A 15,351-nucleotide genomic window follows, 5' to 3' on the forward strand; every position below is an offset into this window, starting at 1 on the left:
TTCACTTATAATTTATATTTTAAATAAACTGGGTCACTTGCCCTGTGTAATGGCTTATATTCTGGTTTTGGCTGAGGGTATCTTTGTGCTGTCAATCAATGTCCTTTTCTTCCAAGAATCCCCAGAAACTGGAAACTGGACTAGATGCAAGCTCATTCCAGCAAAGAACTCCTTGTTGGAGGTGCTACACCTGTGATAGGCTACTAGACCTTAGTACAACTGATGCCAAGATGGAAGTCCCTTTCAGGCTGTAAAACTCAGCAATAGACCGCACCACCTGCTGAAATGGAAACAAAGACCTAATCCATCGAAGTCCATGGTTCTGGGAAGGTTTCTAAATGTACTAACCTTGCCTTTTGGCTTCTACAGTTCCACTTCTGGCTAGCTGTTCTTGCCGACTGAAGTCAACCCAGGACATGATTTTTGTGCTTAGAAGCTCACCCTGAGAAAGGCTCAGGGCTGCACTGTGGTTCTGAACACCCAGTGTAGTAGCCAACCGGCTAGTAAAGACTTTCCATTGACTTAAGCCCATGTTCAGTAGTATTCTCTAATGGATACCCCACAACATACCCTCTCATTGCATCACGTGTCATAAGAGTAAAGACTGGTATGTGTGGGTCCTGGTGTCACCTGTCAGGAAGTCTCCCACCAATGGAGGAACAGGGAGACAGATCATGGGGAAAAAGGGCCTGCCACCAAACCTAACAACCTGAGTTGTTCAATCCCAGGGACCCACATGGAAGGAGACAAGTGACTCCTGTAAACTGTCCTCTGACTTCCATGAAGATGCAGTGACATGCCCCATACACACAAAATAAATAGAGAAAATGATGAAAAAAATTAAACACAATCAAAGCAAGACCCAAGGAAGACTGAGCGTGGAGACCAGTGAGAGAGCACTTGTGTGGAGTGGATGAGACCATTCGTTTTATTTCTTGATTGATTAAACCTATCAGCTAAGCACGGTGCCCTATCCCCTGTAATCCCGACACCTGGGAGGCTTAATAGAAAGATCAATAAAAATAGTTTAAGGTCAACCTGAGCTATAATGTGAAATATTGTCTCAAAAACAAAACAAAACAAAACAACAACAACAACAAAACAACAACAAGGCTTGGGGATGTAGCTCAGTGTTATAGGTCCATGGTAGAGTGCCTAGAATCCCCCAGTGAGGGGCTGGGGTGTGGCTCAGTGGTAGAGCCCTTGCCTAGAATCCCCCAGTGAGGGGCTGGGGTGTGGCTCAGTGGTAGAGCCCCTGCCTAGAATCCCCCAGTGAGGGGCTGGGGTGTGGCTCAGTGGTAGAGCCCTTGCCTAGAATCCCCCAGTGAGGGGCTGGGGTGTGGCTCAGTGGTAGAGCCCCTGCCTAGAATCCCCCAGTGAGGGGCTGGGGTGTGGCTCAGTGGTAGAGCCCCTGCCTAGAATCCCCCAGTGAGGGGCTGGGGTGTGGCTCAGTGGTAGAGCCCCTGCCTAGAATCCCCCAGTGAGGGGCTGGGGTGTGGCTCAGTGGTAGAGCCCCTGCCTAGAATCCCCCAGTGAGGGGCTGGGGTGTGGCTCAGTGGTAGAGCCCCTGCCTAGAATCCCCCAGTGAGGGGCTGGGGTGTGGCTCAGTGGTAGAGCCCCTGCCTAGAATCCCCCAGTGAGGGGCTGGGGTGTGGCTCAGTGGTAGAGCCCCTGCCTAGAATCCCCCAGTGGGGGGCTGGGCTGTGGCTCATCCACTCAGTCCACATATTGCCTAATATGGGCTTAAACTAGCACAATTGCATTTAGGCCCCAGGTTCAGTTCCCAGCACCAAAGAAATAGTGATCAACAAAACCAGATCACATCCTGTCTTTCCTGCCCAAAACCTACTCTGACCTTCAGAAGAATGAGTAAGGTCTTCTCTGGGCTGAGACTCTTCCTGACCTTCCTTGGGCCTGCCCCAGTCTGCATTCGCTCCAGTCCTCAATGTGTCTCTCTGAGTTCCTCACGCCTGCCTCTGAGTCTCTGCACTGGCTGTTTCCCCTTGCTGGAATACTCTTGCCACGTGGCTTATTGATGAGTCTTTCACTCCCCAGGATAGCCTCAAGGAGGCCTTCCTTAGCCACGGGCTCTAGACGCCGGCTCCTCCCTCCCCTAAGCTCTTTCCTCAAGGTCCAAGCTACTTCCTCATAAATACTTTTACAATTGCTTAAGAATGGGAGACCCTGGGCTGGAGAGGAAGCTCGACGACTGACAGCACTTGCTGACCTTGCACAGGACCAGGGCTCCATCCTCAGCGCCCACAAGGGGGCTCACAACCATCTGTAACTCAGGTTCCAGGGGTTCCGATGCCCTCTTCCGACCTCTGCAGCTTCTGCACCCACATGGCGCACAGAGATACTGAAGTCAGGCACACACGCACACAAATACATGAATAAATATTTTTAATAAAAGCAAGAATAGGCACTCATTACAAAAACTGACTTGTCACGCTCTCAGCTCCTAGTGTGAAGGGCATTTCTGTCCATCTGTCTCTACTTTTTGAAGCTTTTCTACTAAATTTATTTTATTTCATGTATTTGAGTGTTTTGCTCGCATGTTTGTCAGCACATGGCTGGGGCCTTTGGAGTTCAGAAGAAAGGATCAGATCCTTGGGACTGGGGTCACAGACAGTTGTCAGCTGCCATGTGGGTGCTGAACCTGGGTCTTCTGCAAGAGCAACAAGTCATCCTAACTGCTTGGCCAACTCTCTAGCACCCATCTTCATTTTCTAAAACTCAGTTCAAGGCAAATGAAAGCTACATCCGAGGCACAAATACTTTGTTGTTGAAACAGGGTTTCGTATAGCCCAGGCTAACCCCAAACGTTTGATGTTGCTGAGGATGACCTTGAACTCCTGATCCTTCTGCCTCTGCTTCCCAGGTGCTGTAGATTGTGGGTGTATACCACAACAGTACACCACACCTGGCTAATAGTTTTGGTCCTGTTTGCTTTTGTGTGCTGGTCTCCCAATATAGCAAAGGCTGGCCTTGAATTTGCCAGCTTCTCTTCTGCACAGCCTCTCAGGTCCTTCAGCGTGTGGCTTCACAGGTTTAAATTAGACATGAATCCCCACTGTCGTTAATGAATCTATACAAGGATGTGATCTCCTTTTAAAAAATTTGTGTGGGGTGTGTGTGATGTGTACACATGTATGTGTATCTGTGCCTGCCTCCATATACACAGGATACACATGCCCCTGCATGTGTATGAGGTCAGAGGTAAGGATCAAGCATCTTCCTCTTTCTCCACTTTATTTTATTTATTTAATTTTTGCTAAGGGTTGTTGTGTTTTAAATGTGGGTATGTGTTTTGTCTGCTTGTAGGGCTACACACCAAGTGTGTGCCTGGTACCTGCAGAGGCCAGCAGAGGGCGCCAGATCCCTCTGGACCAGATGGTAGTGTGTGCTGGGAACTGAACCCCCACGTCCTCCAGAACGAGGTCAGTGCTCTGAACTGCTGAGCCACCTCCTCAGCCCCTCCACCTTATTCTCTGAAGTAAGATCTCTCGTGAAACCTGAGGCTCACAGTTTCTGCTAGAATTGCTCACCAGTGAGCCCCAGGGTTTCACCCATATGCATCCCCACTAGGGTTACAGGCAATCACAGCCACACCAGGTTTGTGCATAGTGCTTGCCACACCCCAGTCATCTCCCCAGTGCAGCAAGCACTTCCCCACTGAGCCATCTCCCCAGCCCTGGAATGGACTTCTGTACCCTATAGATGCCATCTTTATTAGCAATGCTGTGTGGCGCGCCTTTTCCATGGGTTACAGTGACATCTGAGCTATCCCCAACCTGTCCTCCCAGAGCCCACAGGTAAGAGAGAAGAGACAAAATGGAGAGTCATTCGAGGAACCCATAGTGACAACCCACGGGAAATGCTGCCAAAGAAAACACAGGGTGAACTGGGCGTGGCAGCGCACACCTATCAACCCAGTACGCTGGAGGCTGAAGTGAGGGGGACCGGGCATTTGAGACCAGCCTTGGCAATATAGGGAGACCATCTCAAAAGAGGAAAAAGAAAAGCGCTGAGCGTGAACAGCGTATTGTGAGAGTGGAGAGTGAAAGGGTTGGAACTGATGCAGCAGGGAGGGGAGAAGACAGATGGGGTTGTAGAGACTCAGGACAAAGTGCTTACAGAAGGATGCTCAAGGCCTGTGAAGCGAGGGTCTGGGGTGGGAAGAGGAAATCTCACCAGGGAGGGGAGGACAGGGTCAGGTGGGTAGTGGGGGTCTTGGTAAAGCAGCAGGTGGGGATGTGGCTAGGCGGGGGGGGGGGGGGGGATGGGAGAAGGAAAGGGTCAGATGTGGGATTGGGAAACAGCCTGTGACTGCTAAGTGGGAAACATGGTGGAAGGACTCATTGACTTAGGCCACCCAAGGAGGAAAGCACAGCTGGGATCCAGGTGGCAGAGGACGAGGGTGACGGGGAAAGGGAGCCAAGTAGGAGAGAGGCTTGTAAACTGAGTTCTTCATGGGACCTTATGATGCCAACTCCACATAACCCAGCCCAGACAGGTGGGTGGGTCTGAGGCTGGGGCAGTCACTAAAGTGAGACACAAACAGAACGATGGTTAGGGTTAGGGCCCTGAGTGGGCAGTTGGGGAGCTTGGGGTTCATCCTCAGGGCACTGGGGAATCATGGCTAGAGGTCAGACAGGGATAGCCATGGCTAAGGGGTGGGGTCTGTCTCCGAAACATCCTTCTAGATCCTAAGCAAGAGATGGATTGCAGGGAGGGAGAACAGGAGGAGAAAGTAGCGGATGTGGAGAAAGGTCAAGGAGGAGAGAGATACCAGGAGGCAACACAGCATTTTGAGGTCATCAAAACCAGTTCCTGATCTGGAGAGATGGCTCAGTGGTTAAGAACACTGACTGCTCTTCCAGAGGACTTGAGTTCAATTCCCAGTACCTACATGGTGGCTAAGGACTGTCTGTTACTCCAAGATCTGACACCCTCACACAGACATACATGCAGGCAGAACACCAATACATATAAAATAAGAATAAATAAATCATGTATGTATGTATATATAAATAGCTCCAATCAAGCAGCAACCTGGTTAACGGAGAAGAGAGTTAGGTGTGTTAGAGGCCTTCTGAACACACACACACCCACTATGGCAAACACCTAGAGACACAGTAGACATTGCATGGGAGACAGAGAACAGGCCCCAGATCTGCAAGGACTGGATGCAAGGTTCCCCCAAGAAGGAAGGAGCAAACAGCGCAAGTGCAGAGAGAGACAATGGGATGCCAAAAATCCTGGGCACCTTGTCAGCTGGGCTACCCACGTGCAAGGAACTGCACTGCACTTTGACCTAGATCATTCTCGCTGGCCTGCTAGTTAGCAGGGGCTGTCCTCATTCCCATCTTACAGCTAGACACACTGAGACACGGGAAGATGGGCGTTTGCCCACTGTCCATAGTCTCGTGGCTGGGACAGAGCTGGAATTCCCACTCCAGTCTGCAGCCACCTCTGGATTCCTGTTTCTGTGTTCAAGTGGGCTTCGGTGGGTGAGAGCGTTGATGTCTCCTTAGATGCGTGCCCCCACCTAGAGTTCGCCCATCCCGCAGTGACCCTTCCATTTGTCGGACTTCTCCAGCACGCAAACGCCTGACCCAGCTCATCTGAGGGCATATGTGGGTAGGCAGCATGCCACTGCGTGTCTCTACCTGTCCCAGCTTCTGTGTCGATTCCGAGAGAGAGAGAGAGAGAGAGAGAGAGAGAGAGAGAGAGAGAGAGAGAGAGAGAGAGAATGTGTATGTCCTTGTTTAAGCTGCTGTGAGTGTGAGGGGAGTGAAGGGAGGCCTGGGAGGCTGGGCTGAGGGTGGAGGCCCGAAAGGGGGGGCGTCTTGGCCTGAGAGGAGTGGAAATTCTGCAGGAATGTTTACCAGACCCTGTGAGAATCCAGGGGGACAGCGCCCATTCTCCTAACTCACTAGCCCAGGATCGGCCCTCAGCCACCATCAACCACAAAGGTCTCCTTCCACCTCCCCAGCCCCTCTCCAAGGAGCCAAGGCCCCTTTAAGACGAGGCCGACCCAGTACTCTCCTCTTTTAGTTAACCCCTCCGAGTCCCAACGGCCCCAGGGCTGGGGCCCTAGTGGGCGGAGGCGGAGGGGGAGCCAGGGGCGGGGAAAGAAGTCTGGGAGGGAGAGAATGAGGCTGGGTAGCCGGGAAGGCAGCTAGCTGCGGAGGAGTTGAGCCAGCCGAGGGGCTCCCGCTGTGCCAGGCGGGCAGTGCCAAATCCCAGCAGCCCAGAGCTGGGGGGAGGGCCGGGGACAACCCGGCCCTGCCCCCTTCCCGAGAGAGGTGCCCATCAACTTCGGAAGAAAGTTTGGCATCGATTGTAGTAGTGGTGTCCTGAGGATGGGCAGGGTCCCGCTGGCCTGGTGCTTGGCGCTGTGGTGCTGGGGGTACGCGGCTCCTAAGGGTGAGTGATGGGAACTCACTGAGGCAGTGACACCCGCTGATGGGACACAGGGCAGGGGGAGTGAGGGGGTGGGGGCTGGCTGGCAGGTGTTTGGAGTGCTGGGCTCGTTTATGGAGTTTCCTTGGGACGACAGAGAGCCAACTTGCGGGAGATTTGGTGGGGGGGGGGTGGTGACGGGGACAGAAAGAAACAGAGCAGGGTGGAGGAGTAAGGAAAGCAACTGAGAGAGGAGCAGAAGGATAAGTAACAGAAACTGGGAGGGTCAGGACCAGAAGATGGACGGGGCAGAAAGACAGATGGAAGAAGCTAAGGGAGGGCTGGGGACTGATGAATCTGGGTCCTGAGGAGAGAGACAGAACTGGGATGGTGGAGGACAGATGGCAGGAAAGGGTCATTCCCTAACAAACATAGAGATAGGCTGGAGAAGAGGGGCTTGGGAGTCCTGGGGCCCCCTTGTCACTGCCGGCCCCCTCCACCACTTGTTCTTGCCCTGCTGGAGTGTTCTCTCTCTCTCTCTCTCTCTCTCTCTCTCTCTCTCTCTCTCTCTCTCTTTTCCATTCCCTTCCTCTCTCCCTCCCTCCCCCCTTCCCTTCCCTTCTCTGCTCCGTTTTCTTTCCCTCTATCTCCCAGTTCAGACTGTGAAGTCCCTGGAGACCGGAATGGCAGGGACCGGCCTTGCCAGGCAGTCCAGGGCGTGGGAGGCTGCCAGATCCCAGGCCTTCCTCCCAGCAGACTGGACATGGGATGGAAGCCGGACCTCAGTCCCCTGGGAAGACTCCCATCCTCCCCCAATGCCTCTACTCCCACCCCTCCCCTGAGATCATTCTACAACTATGTAGGGTCCTGGCAGCGGTGGGCAGACAGAAAGAGTAGAAGAGAGGAGCAACGGACTGTGGGGTTCCTAAACACACTCCTTACCATCTCCCCGACAGACACACAGAGCGAGGCTGGCAGCCCATTTGTGGGGAACCCAGGGAATATCACCGGTGCCAGAGGACTCACAGGCACCCTTCGATGTGAGCTCCAGGTTCAGGGGGAGCCCCCTGAGGTGATGTGGCTTCAAGACGAACAGATCTTAGAGCTGGCTGATAACACCCAGACCCAGGTGCCCCTGGGGGAAGACTGGCAGGATGAATGGAAAGTCGTCAGTCAGCTCAGGTGTGGCACCTGTCCCTGACCAGCGGCCTCCGTGCACAGAGCCACTGGGCAGCCACTCTACCTGGACCGAGAATCTCTGCTTGACAGCTTACTGACCATGTGGCCCTGAGCTTGTGATATGATCTCCGGGTTTCGTTTTCCTCTTCTGTAAAAATGAGTTAAAAATAGTGCCTACTTCAGTCCTCTATGGGCTTCTGTCCAGACCCTCTCTTTCAGTTCTGCTGACCCTCCTGGTATCGAGTCCTGACCCTGAAACTCTCTGTCCCTTCTCTTCCCTTCCAGAATCTCATCCCTGCAGCTTGAAGATGCAGGAAAGTACCAGTGTATGGTGCACCTGGGAGGACGGACCTTCGTGTCTCAGCCTGGCTATGTAGGGCTGGAAGGTGAGTTCTCGGGTCAGAGCTTCTGACGGCATGGCGGGTGATAGAAAACTCAGAGTTTTTTCCATCAGGACATAAAGCCTAGAGATATAGGGAATCGTGGGGGTTGAGGAGGCTTGTGGGGTATAAACTATGTTGGGAACAGATCTAAGGGAGATCCTATGTTCCAGAGGGAAAGACATTTGGGGAGATTTTGGATGTCCTGGGAGAGCAGATATACCTGAAGCAGAATATGCTAGGGGTCAGAGACATGTGACTTAATTCTCTCATCTCACCAAGGACATCATTTCTTTATTAGCAAAATGATACAAGGAAAGCCAGGCATGGTGATACACACTTAAAGCACCACCTTCAGGAGGCTGAGGCAGGAGGATCTGCAGTTTGAGGCCAATCTGTGGTACATAGCAAGACCCCGTCTCAAAAAGAGAAGAGACAGGCATGGTGGCGCACACCTTTAATTCCAGCACTGAGGAGGCAGAGGCAGGAGGATCTCTGTTAGTTTAAGGCCAGCCTGGTCTACAGAGTGAGTTACAAGACAGCAAGGGCTGTGTAGAGAAACCCTGTCTCAAAAAAAAAAAAACACCCATAAGCAGCAACAACAATAATAATAACAACAACAACAACAGCAAAACAGAGAGAGAGAAAAAAGGAAGGGGGAGGAGGAGGAAGAGAAAAAAACAGGAGAAGAGGTAAGACTCTCACATGCCCTGCCCTGGATATTGCCTAAGGTGGTCAGGCAGACATTGGAAGCATGATCCTAGGCATAGAAGCATAAAGGATCAGACATCTGAAGGTGATTTAGGTGTCCTGAGGGACCAGATATAAGGGAAAAGTCAAAGACCCTGCAGGGTGCGGCTAGTGTTTAGCACTTCCAATATCCTAATGACAGTTTGGTCCCTGAGAAGTTCAGGAGGAACTCAGTTTCTACCACCAACTGCCCAGGTCTCCCATACTTTCTGGAGGAGCCCGAGGACAAAGCTGTACCGGCCAACACCCCCTTCAACCTAAGCTGCCAAGCCCAGGGACCGCCTGAACCCGTGAACCTATTCTGGCTTCAAGATGCTGTTCCCCTGGTCCCCGTCATAGGCCACAGCTCTCAGCACAGGCTGCAAGCTCCAGGTGAGTCCAAGAGTAACCAAGGGCCCACCAATCACTGTGGCTGTTCACTTGTCCCTGTTTCTGACTCTCTGTGACTTTTCCATCTGTCTTTCTCCATCCCTCTGTTTCTCAAACACGTTCTCACTGCTTCTCTGTGTGTTTCTGTTCACCCCAGCCTCTCTTTCTCTCTGAATAGCATTCTTTGTCCCAAACTTCCTCTAAGCTGTTCAGTGGCCCAAGTGTGTAGGCCTACTGCTCCTTTGTTAGCCCTGAACCCAAGCAGGGCATCAGAACTAACTAACCAACAACCTCCTCCATTCACTTCCTCCTTCGACCTGCCCACCTCCCGCCCTGAAGTGTCCCCTGGACCTCAACCAAGGGGAGAAGGTCTCTGCTCAGCTGGGGTTTCCTGGGAAAACAGAGCCCAGAGTAGAACGAGGGAGAGAAAGTGAGCCACAGAGAAGGAAAATTAGAGAAGACGAGATGAAGGATCATACCTATAATCCCAGAACTTGGGAAGCTGAGGCAGAAGGATTTTCACCAGTTTGAGGTCTGTCTAGATGACATAGTGCGTTCTAGGGCAGCCTGGGTTACAGTGTGAGACCCTGTGGATAAGGAAAAATCAAAGGGCAGAGGATGTTGATCAGTTGGTGGATGCTTGCCTAGCATGCACGAAGCCCTTGCCTGAGTCCATTCAAAGCACTCCATACTTGGTGGTGTATGCCTACAACATTAGCACTTGGGTGACAGAGGCAGCAGTACCAGAAGGTCCAGACCACCTTCAACTATATATCAAGTTCAAAGCTAGCTCTGGCTACATTCTGAGTTCGAAGCTAGCCTGGGCTATAGAAAACCTTGCCTCAAGAGAGGGAAAACAAAAGCAGGGTCAAGGGGGAAGGAAAACTATTAGAAGAGGCCACCAAAGTGACCCAGCATGGAGAGACACACGACAGTGTGATCTGAATGATGGGACCCCTATTTCAGAGTGACCCTCCCTTTCTGTACTACACAGATAGGGCGTTTTGCTTAGGACCACATGCTCATCAGAGACATGGCTAGGGGACCTTGCACATAGAGTGCAAAGAAGATGAGTTACACATGGGGGTAGCACATCAGGGGAGGCAGCCAAACCCTAAGAGTAACACCTTCCTAAAAACCTCACCTGCTGCCTCTCAGGAGATGAGAAGGGGTCTTTCAGTGTGGAGGGAAGGGCTCACATTCTTAGCATTCTGGGAGTCCTGAGTGTGCAAGGAAGTGTGATGAGTGTGCTGGCCCCCAGAGGGGTGACTCAGGCCTGTGGCTTGAGTGGTCTGTAAGGAATAGGAATGGAGCCTGAGTCAGCCTGGCTGGACAGAAGAGGGGAGGGGAGCAATGGGGAACACAAGTATGAGAGGGTCTCGTGTGAACAACAGTACGTTATGACCAGATCGGAAGCACCTGCAGAGAGGTGAGGAACTCAGAACGCGTCTGTTTGGGAAGGGGGACATCTACACATGTAGCCTTGCCCACCTGAATTAGCGTATCCCATCAGCCTCGACTGTTTTGTAGGAGAGTATGTCTAACTGGGGACCAGCTTCTGTGGCTCTCTGAGTGTTTCTGTGGGTGTCACTAGATAGCAACACCGGCTACTGGTTTTCCCTCTGTGTTCTGTGTCCATGGCTGTTGACACTGGACACCATGTGGCTAGCTTGAACACTTCTGTGTATTAAGGCGACACATCGGCTCGCAGGAGTGCACCTGTGGGTGACTGTCCTGGCGTGGGGTCACATGGAGCATGGCAGCGTGTGCCTGGAATCCCTGCACTACGGGAGGATTACAAGTTTGGGGACAGCCTGGGGTACACAAGACCCTGTCTCCAAAGGGAGAGGGAAAATGGCCCGTGTGACTAAGTTGATGTGTTTCTTATTGACTGCCAAAGGGAAAGTATGACTGTCAGCGTGAATTCTGTGTGTTAGTATGTACCAAAGAGAGAGCGACAAAGAGACAGGCTGAGATTCACAGCAGAATATTATAACAGGCTTCTGCTCCCTCTGGGGTCTCCCTGTTACTGACTCCCCCTGATCCTTGCTGACTGAACCCCAGGCACTCACCTGTCGCCCATGCATCTGTGCCAACCCATACGTATGTGGCAACATCCCCGTCTTGCGGTCTCCACAGAGGGCCATCGTGGTTATGCAATACTTGTGTTTTCCCATCCGCCTGCGTCTGTGTTTTGGCACGGATAAAGACTTGGCATTCTCCACCCCGTCTCTCGGGGGTATGATGTGGTGGTGGTGGGGTTAACATTAACTTTTATTGCTTCCTAGTTTGTATTATTTGTCTGTCCTTGTCAATGTTGACATGTGTTGTTTGGTGCTCAGTGTTCAGTCTGCTGAGATTTGTTTGTCAATATGAACGTCTATGTATATTATTTGGCCAGGTGTTTACAGTGGATATGCGCAGGTTGGATTGTGTATTTTTGTGTTCCTCCCCACATTGATTGACTTATGTGTGTGTGTGGGGGGGAGCTATGCCTCATTGTCAGCCCCCAAGTGTTTACCAGTAAGTCCCAGGGCATTTATGTCACTGTGTTTGGGACAGCATCCGCCCTGTGGATGGTGTATAGCTTAGCCAGAGCTGCATTCCTGTGTTTATATTCGCGCTAATAACGGCCCCTGTGTATTTAAGAGTGATTCACTGTGGGGGGAGGGGAGGGTGCTTTGTGAAGGAATTTTGTCAGTTTGTGCGTGTGTGCCTGCCTCTGTCCCTCTCTATCTGAGTCAGGGTGTGTCCTCTTCTCTCTCCATCTCTCATTCCCCTGGGTGAGGGTGAGCGGATGGGGTGGGGGCGGGGCAGTATATCTGGAAAACACATCTGGAATCCACAGGCTCTTGTGAAGCAATGGAGTGCAGGAGGAGAGAGGGGTCCGAGACCCCTTGGTTCATCCTAGAGTCCTTATTTGAGATGCAGCCTCTAGGACATGAGAATGGGGAATCCCAGGCTGTGCCCCCAGGACAGGCCGGAAGTGGAGGGTGGGGGGCGCCCCGTGACTCAGGCGGGGGCAGGAATGCTGCGGTTGGAACAGAACCGAGCTCCAGAAACTCCCCCCCCCGCCCCCCCGCTTTGCCCCGGGGCTGCTCCGGCTGGCCTGTGGCGCCAGCTCCCGCGTAGTGGTCCCCACGTGCCAGGTGGCTGGACACGATCCAGCGCTCGCACCCTCCAGCCGCCCTTACTGGGCCACGCATCCTTTCTCAGGCCGCGGGGGCTGCGGCGCGGGTACCTGACCTTGGCGGGAACGCAGTCCTCCCGGGCAGCCGAGGCTAGGGCGCTTCCTTGCCCACCCCCTTCCGGCCTTCGAGACAGATTTTCCCCAGTTCCACTCCCTCTGCTGACCGAGAAAAGGAAACTTTGTGTCTGACTAGCGAGGCCACCCTCCAAAATACCAGGTGGAGGGAACGCCGCACTCGCACAAATGCAGATGCCAGAATCGCAGAAGTACACGATGTCCCCAGACTTACACGAGCCATGAAACACAGATGGGCAAACGCACGCACATCCTCATCCACCACGATCTGATTTGCAGGCCCAATACTAGGGCCTTCACTCATCTTTTACACTCACATAAGTGTGTCAGGGACCTTGCACAAATGTGCAATGCTTATCTGTGTGTTTGCATGCTTGTGTCTGGGGTGTTTGTATTTGTACTTTTGTGTGTGTGCATGGTGGTGACACAGGTGTACACACAGAAGGGGTGGGTACACAAACAGAGACAAAAACGAGGGAGGGACTCAGACAAACTTCTTGGCCCACAAATCTCTCCCAGAAAAACAAAGACGTTTATTTTTCAAAACATATTAACTGGCTTGCTGGCCTGTTACATTATACAATCTCCCCTTTCTTCCTTGCACACCCAAACACAGATGCACACACATGAGTTCATTTGCTTGTCAGGCTTAGTTTTGCCTGCCTATAATCCTAGCTACTCCAGATGCTGAGACAAGAGAATTACATGCTCAAAACCTTTCTGAGCTACAGGGTCTGCTCAAACCAGTCTGGGAAATTCAAAGAAAAAAATAAAAGGATGCCTGGGGTTGTAGTTTAGCAGTGGGCATCTATCTAGATTCATCAGAGAGGAGCTGGGGGTGTGGCTCCCGAGTAGAGCATTGAATTAACATGCACGAAGCCCTGGACTTAATCAAAAAGACTCAATCAAGCTGGAGAGATGGCTAAGCCAATAAGAGTGCCTGCTGTTCTTGCAGAGGACCCGAGTTCCCAGCACCTACAAGGGCCAACTCACAATCTCCTGTACTTCTAGCTCCTAGGAATCCCACGCCCTCTTCTGGCCTTTGAGATCATCTGAACACGTGTGGTAGACACACACACACACACTACTAAATCTTTTAAAAAATTCACTCACTCATTCAACAGACATTTGTGGAGCATCGACTGTGTGCCAGGCCATACTGCCACCATAGGGTTCCTTCCTTAAACAGATGATCCCTGCTCTCCTAGAATGAACAGTCTATTGAGGGAGAGTCCTTAGCAATATGATTCTTGGGCATCCTATGAAGCATGCTGGCAATGAGGAGGTGGGAACAGCAAAGCAGGGGAGAGGGCAGATACGGAGGCAGGTTTCACTTTTACATGGAGTAGTCAGTTGTCAGGGACGGGGTAATGAGCTTAGGGGTGTCATCTGAGAAGAAAACCTAAAGTAAGGAGGGAGAAGTCAGATAGGTACCCATGGGAAGACTGTGCGTGTGTGCATGTGTTTGTGGTTTGTGTGTGGTGTGTTTGCATGTGTGTGTAAGAGAGAGAGAGAGAGAGAGAGAGAGAGAGAGAGAGAAATCGAGAAACACAAGAAGGCCAGCGTATCAGTAGCAGACTGGAGAGAAAGCAAATGTAGGAGGCAAATTCATCAATGAGCAAACACTTGTACACACCACACATGTCCGTCCTTAAGTTTGTGTTCCTTGTATGTGTCTCTCTGAAAATCTGTGTAGGCCTCTGTGAGTGCTTTGATATGTTGCTTTGACGTGTGTGCAAGGGCCTGGCTCCCTTCCTCTGCAGTGATGGTGATTGAACCCAGGGCCTTCCACGCTGTGGGGAAGTACTCCACCACTGAGCCACATCCAGAATCTTGCTTTTGTTCCTCTATATATTTCTTTTATATGTATGTGTATGTGCCTGACTGTAGATGTGTGGACCACATGCAAGCTGTGATATTGGAGGTCAGAGAGGGCATTGGATCCCCTGGAACTGGAATTATAGGCAGTCGTGAGCTGCCCCGTGGGTGCTGGGAACTGAACCCAGGTTCTCTGCAAGAGCAGTCAGTGCTCTTAACCACTGAGCCACCTCTTCAACCCCTTTCAGTCTGGTTTTTTTTTACTATCTAATTTTGAGACTGAGTCATGTACTCACACTGCCAGGAGGGCTTGAATTTGAGATTCCCCCTGCCTCAGTTTGCTAATTATCTGGAATGACAGGTGTGTACCATATGGCTCGGCAGATGTGAATGCTTCATGTGTCTTAATGAGTCTGTGTGAGTTGAGTGTGTGTGTTTGTGTGTGTATGCAAGCATGCGTGTTTCTGTGTATACTCGTGTGTGTGTGTGTGTGTGTGTGTGTGTGTGTGTGTGTGTGTGTATTGGTTGTGCGGACCACTGTCTGGGCATGACATGTGAGCCTACATGGGCCATGTGTGTTCGTGCATTCATGTAGTGAGCCATAAGACTGGTGTCTGGGAAAGGAATCCGTGTTCCTAACATGTTGTTCTCTTTCCTCTGCACTCCCACTCCATGTGGAATAGGTGGGCTGGACTGACCTGGCCAGGTCAAGCAACGTGTGGAGGCTCAGCATAGCCTGGGGTCTCTCCTTCCCCCACATTCTTTCTCACATTTTTCTCCAGGCCTAAACTGCTTTCTCACATTCTTCCCCAGGCCTGAACAAGACGTCTTCTTTCTCCTGTGAAGCCCACAATGCCAAAGGCGTCACCACCTCCCGCACAGCCACTATCACAGGTGACAGCAAGAGGCTTTGGGGATCCTAGCAGTGGAGGTGGGCTGGGGAGGCTGGCCGAGAGGTCAGAGAAGGTGGAGGGAATGTGGCGAGCTTTGGGGGACGGTTCCCAAGAATCAGCCTTTCCCTCATCTGTTCACAGTGCTCCCCCAGAGGCCTCGCCATCTCCACGTGGTTTCAAGACAGCCCACGGAGCTAGAGGTAGCTTGGACCCCTGGCCTGAGTGGCATCTACCCTCTTACCCACTGCAACCTGCAGGTGAGACCCTCTGACTTTGATCACTTCCATCC

The 15,351-nt window shown here is 51.9% G+C and overlaps 1 protein-coding gene across 2 annotated transcripts in view; it reads left to right on the forward strand.

Moving 5' to 3' along the window:
• The first annotated feature begins 6,156 nt into the window (after positions 1–6,156).
• The window catches only part of Axl (AXL receptor tyrosine kinase), a 30,747-nt gene continuing 21,552 nt past the window's right edge, over positions 6,157–15,351 (forward strand). The window contains exons 1-6 of one of the 2 annotated variants that reach the window (XM_048440840.3): positions 6,157–6,432; positions 7,365–7,590; positions 7,873–7,973; positions 8,913–9,089; positions 14,983–15,063; positions 15,204–15,319. In XM_048440840.3, the coding sequence (XP_048296797.3) occupies positions 6,369–6,432; positions 7,365–7,590; positions 7,873–7,973; positions 8,913–9,089; positions 14,983–15,063; positions 15,204–15,319 (765 nt within the window). In that variant the 5' untranslated portion in view covers positions 6,157–6,368. The remainder of the gene's footprint in view (positions 6,433–7,364; positions 7,591–7,872; positions 7,974–8,912; positions 9,090–14,982; positions 15,064–15,203; positions 15,320–15,351) is intronic. The other variant, XM_048440847.3, reaches the window with a different exon arrangement.

The sequence above is a fragment of the Myodes glareolus genome, chromosome 1 (genome assembly GCF_982192425.1).
Source record: "Myodes glareolus chromosome 1, mMyoGla1.1, whole genome shotgun sequence".
NCBI lineage: Eukaryota > Metazoa > Chordata > Mammalia > Rodentia > Cricetidae > Myodes > Myodes glareolus.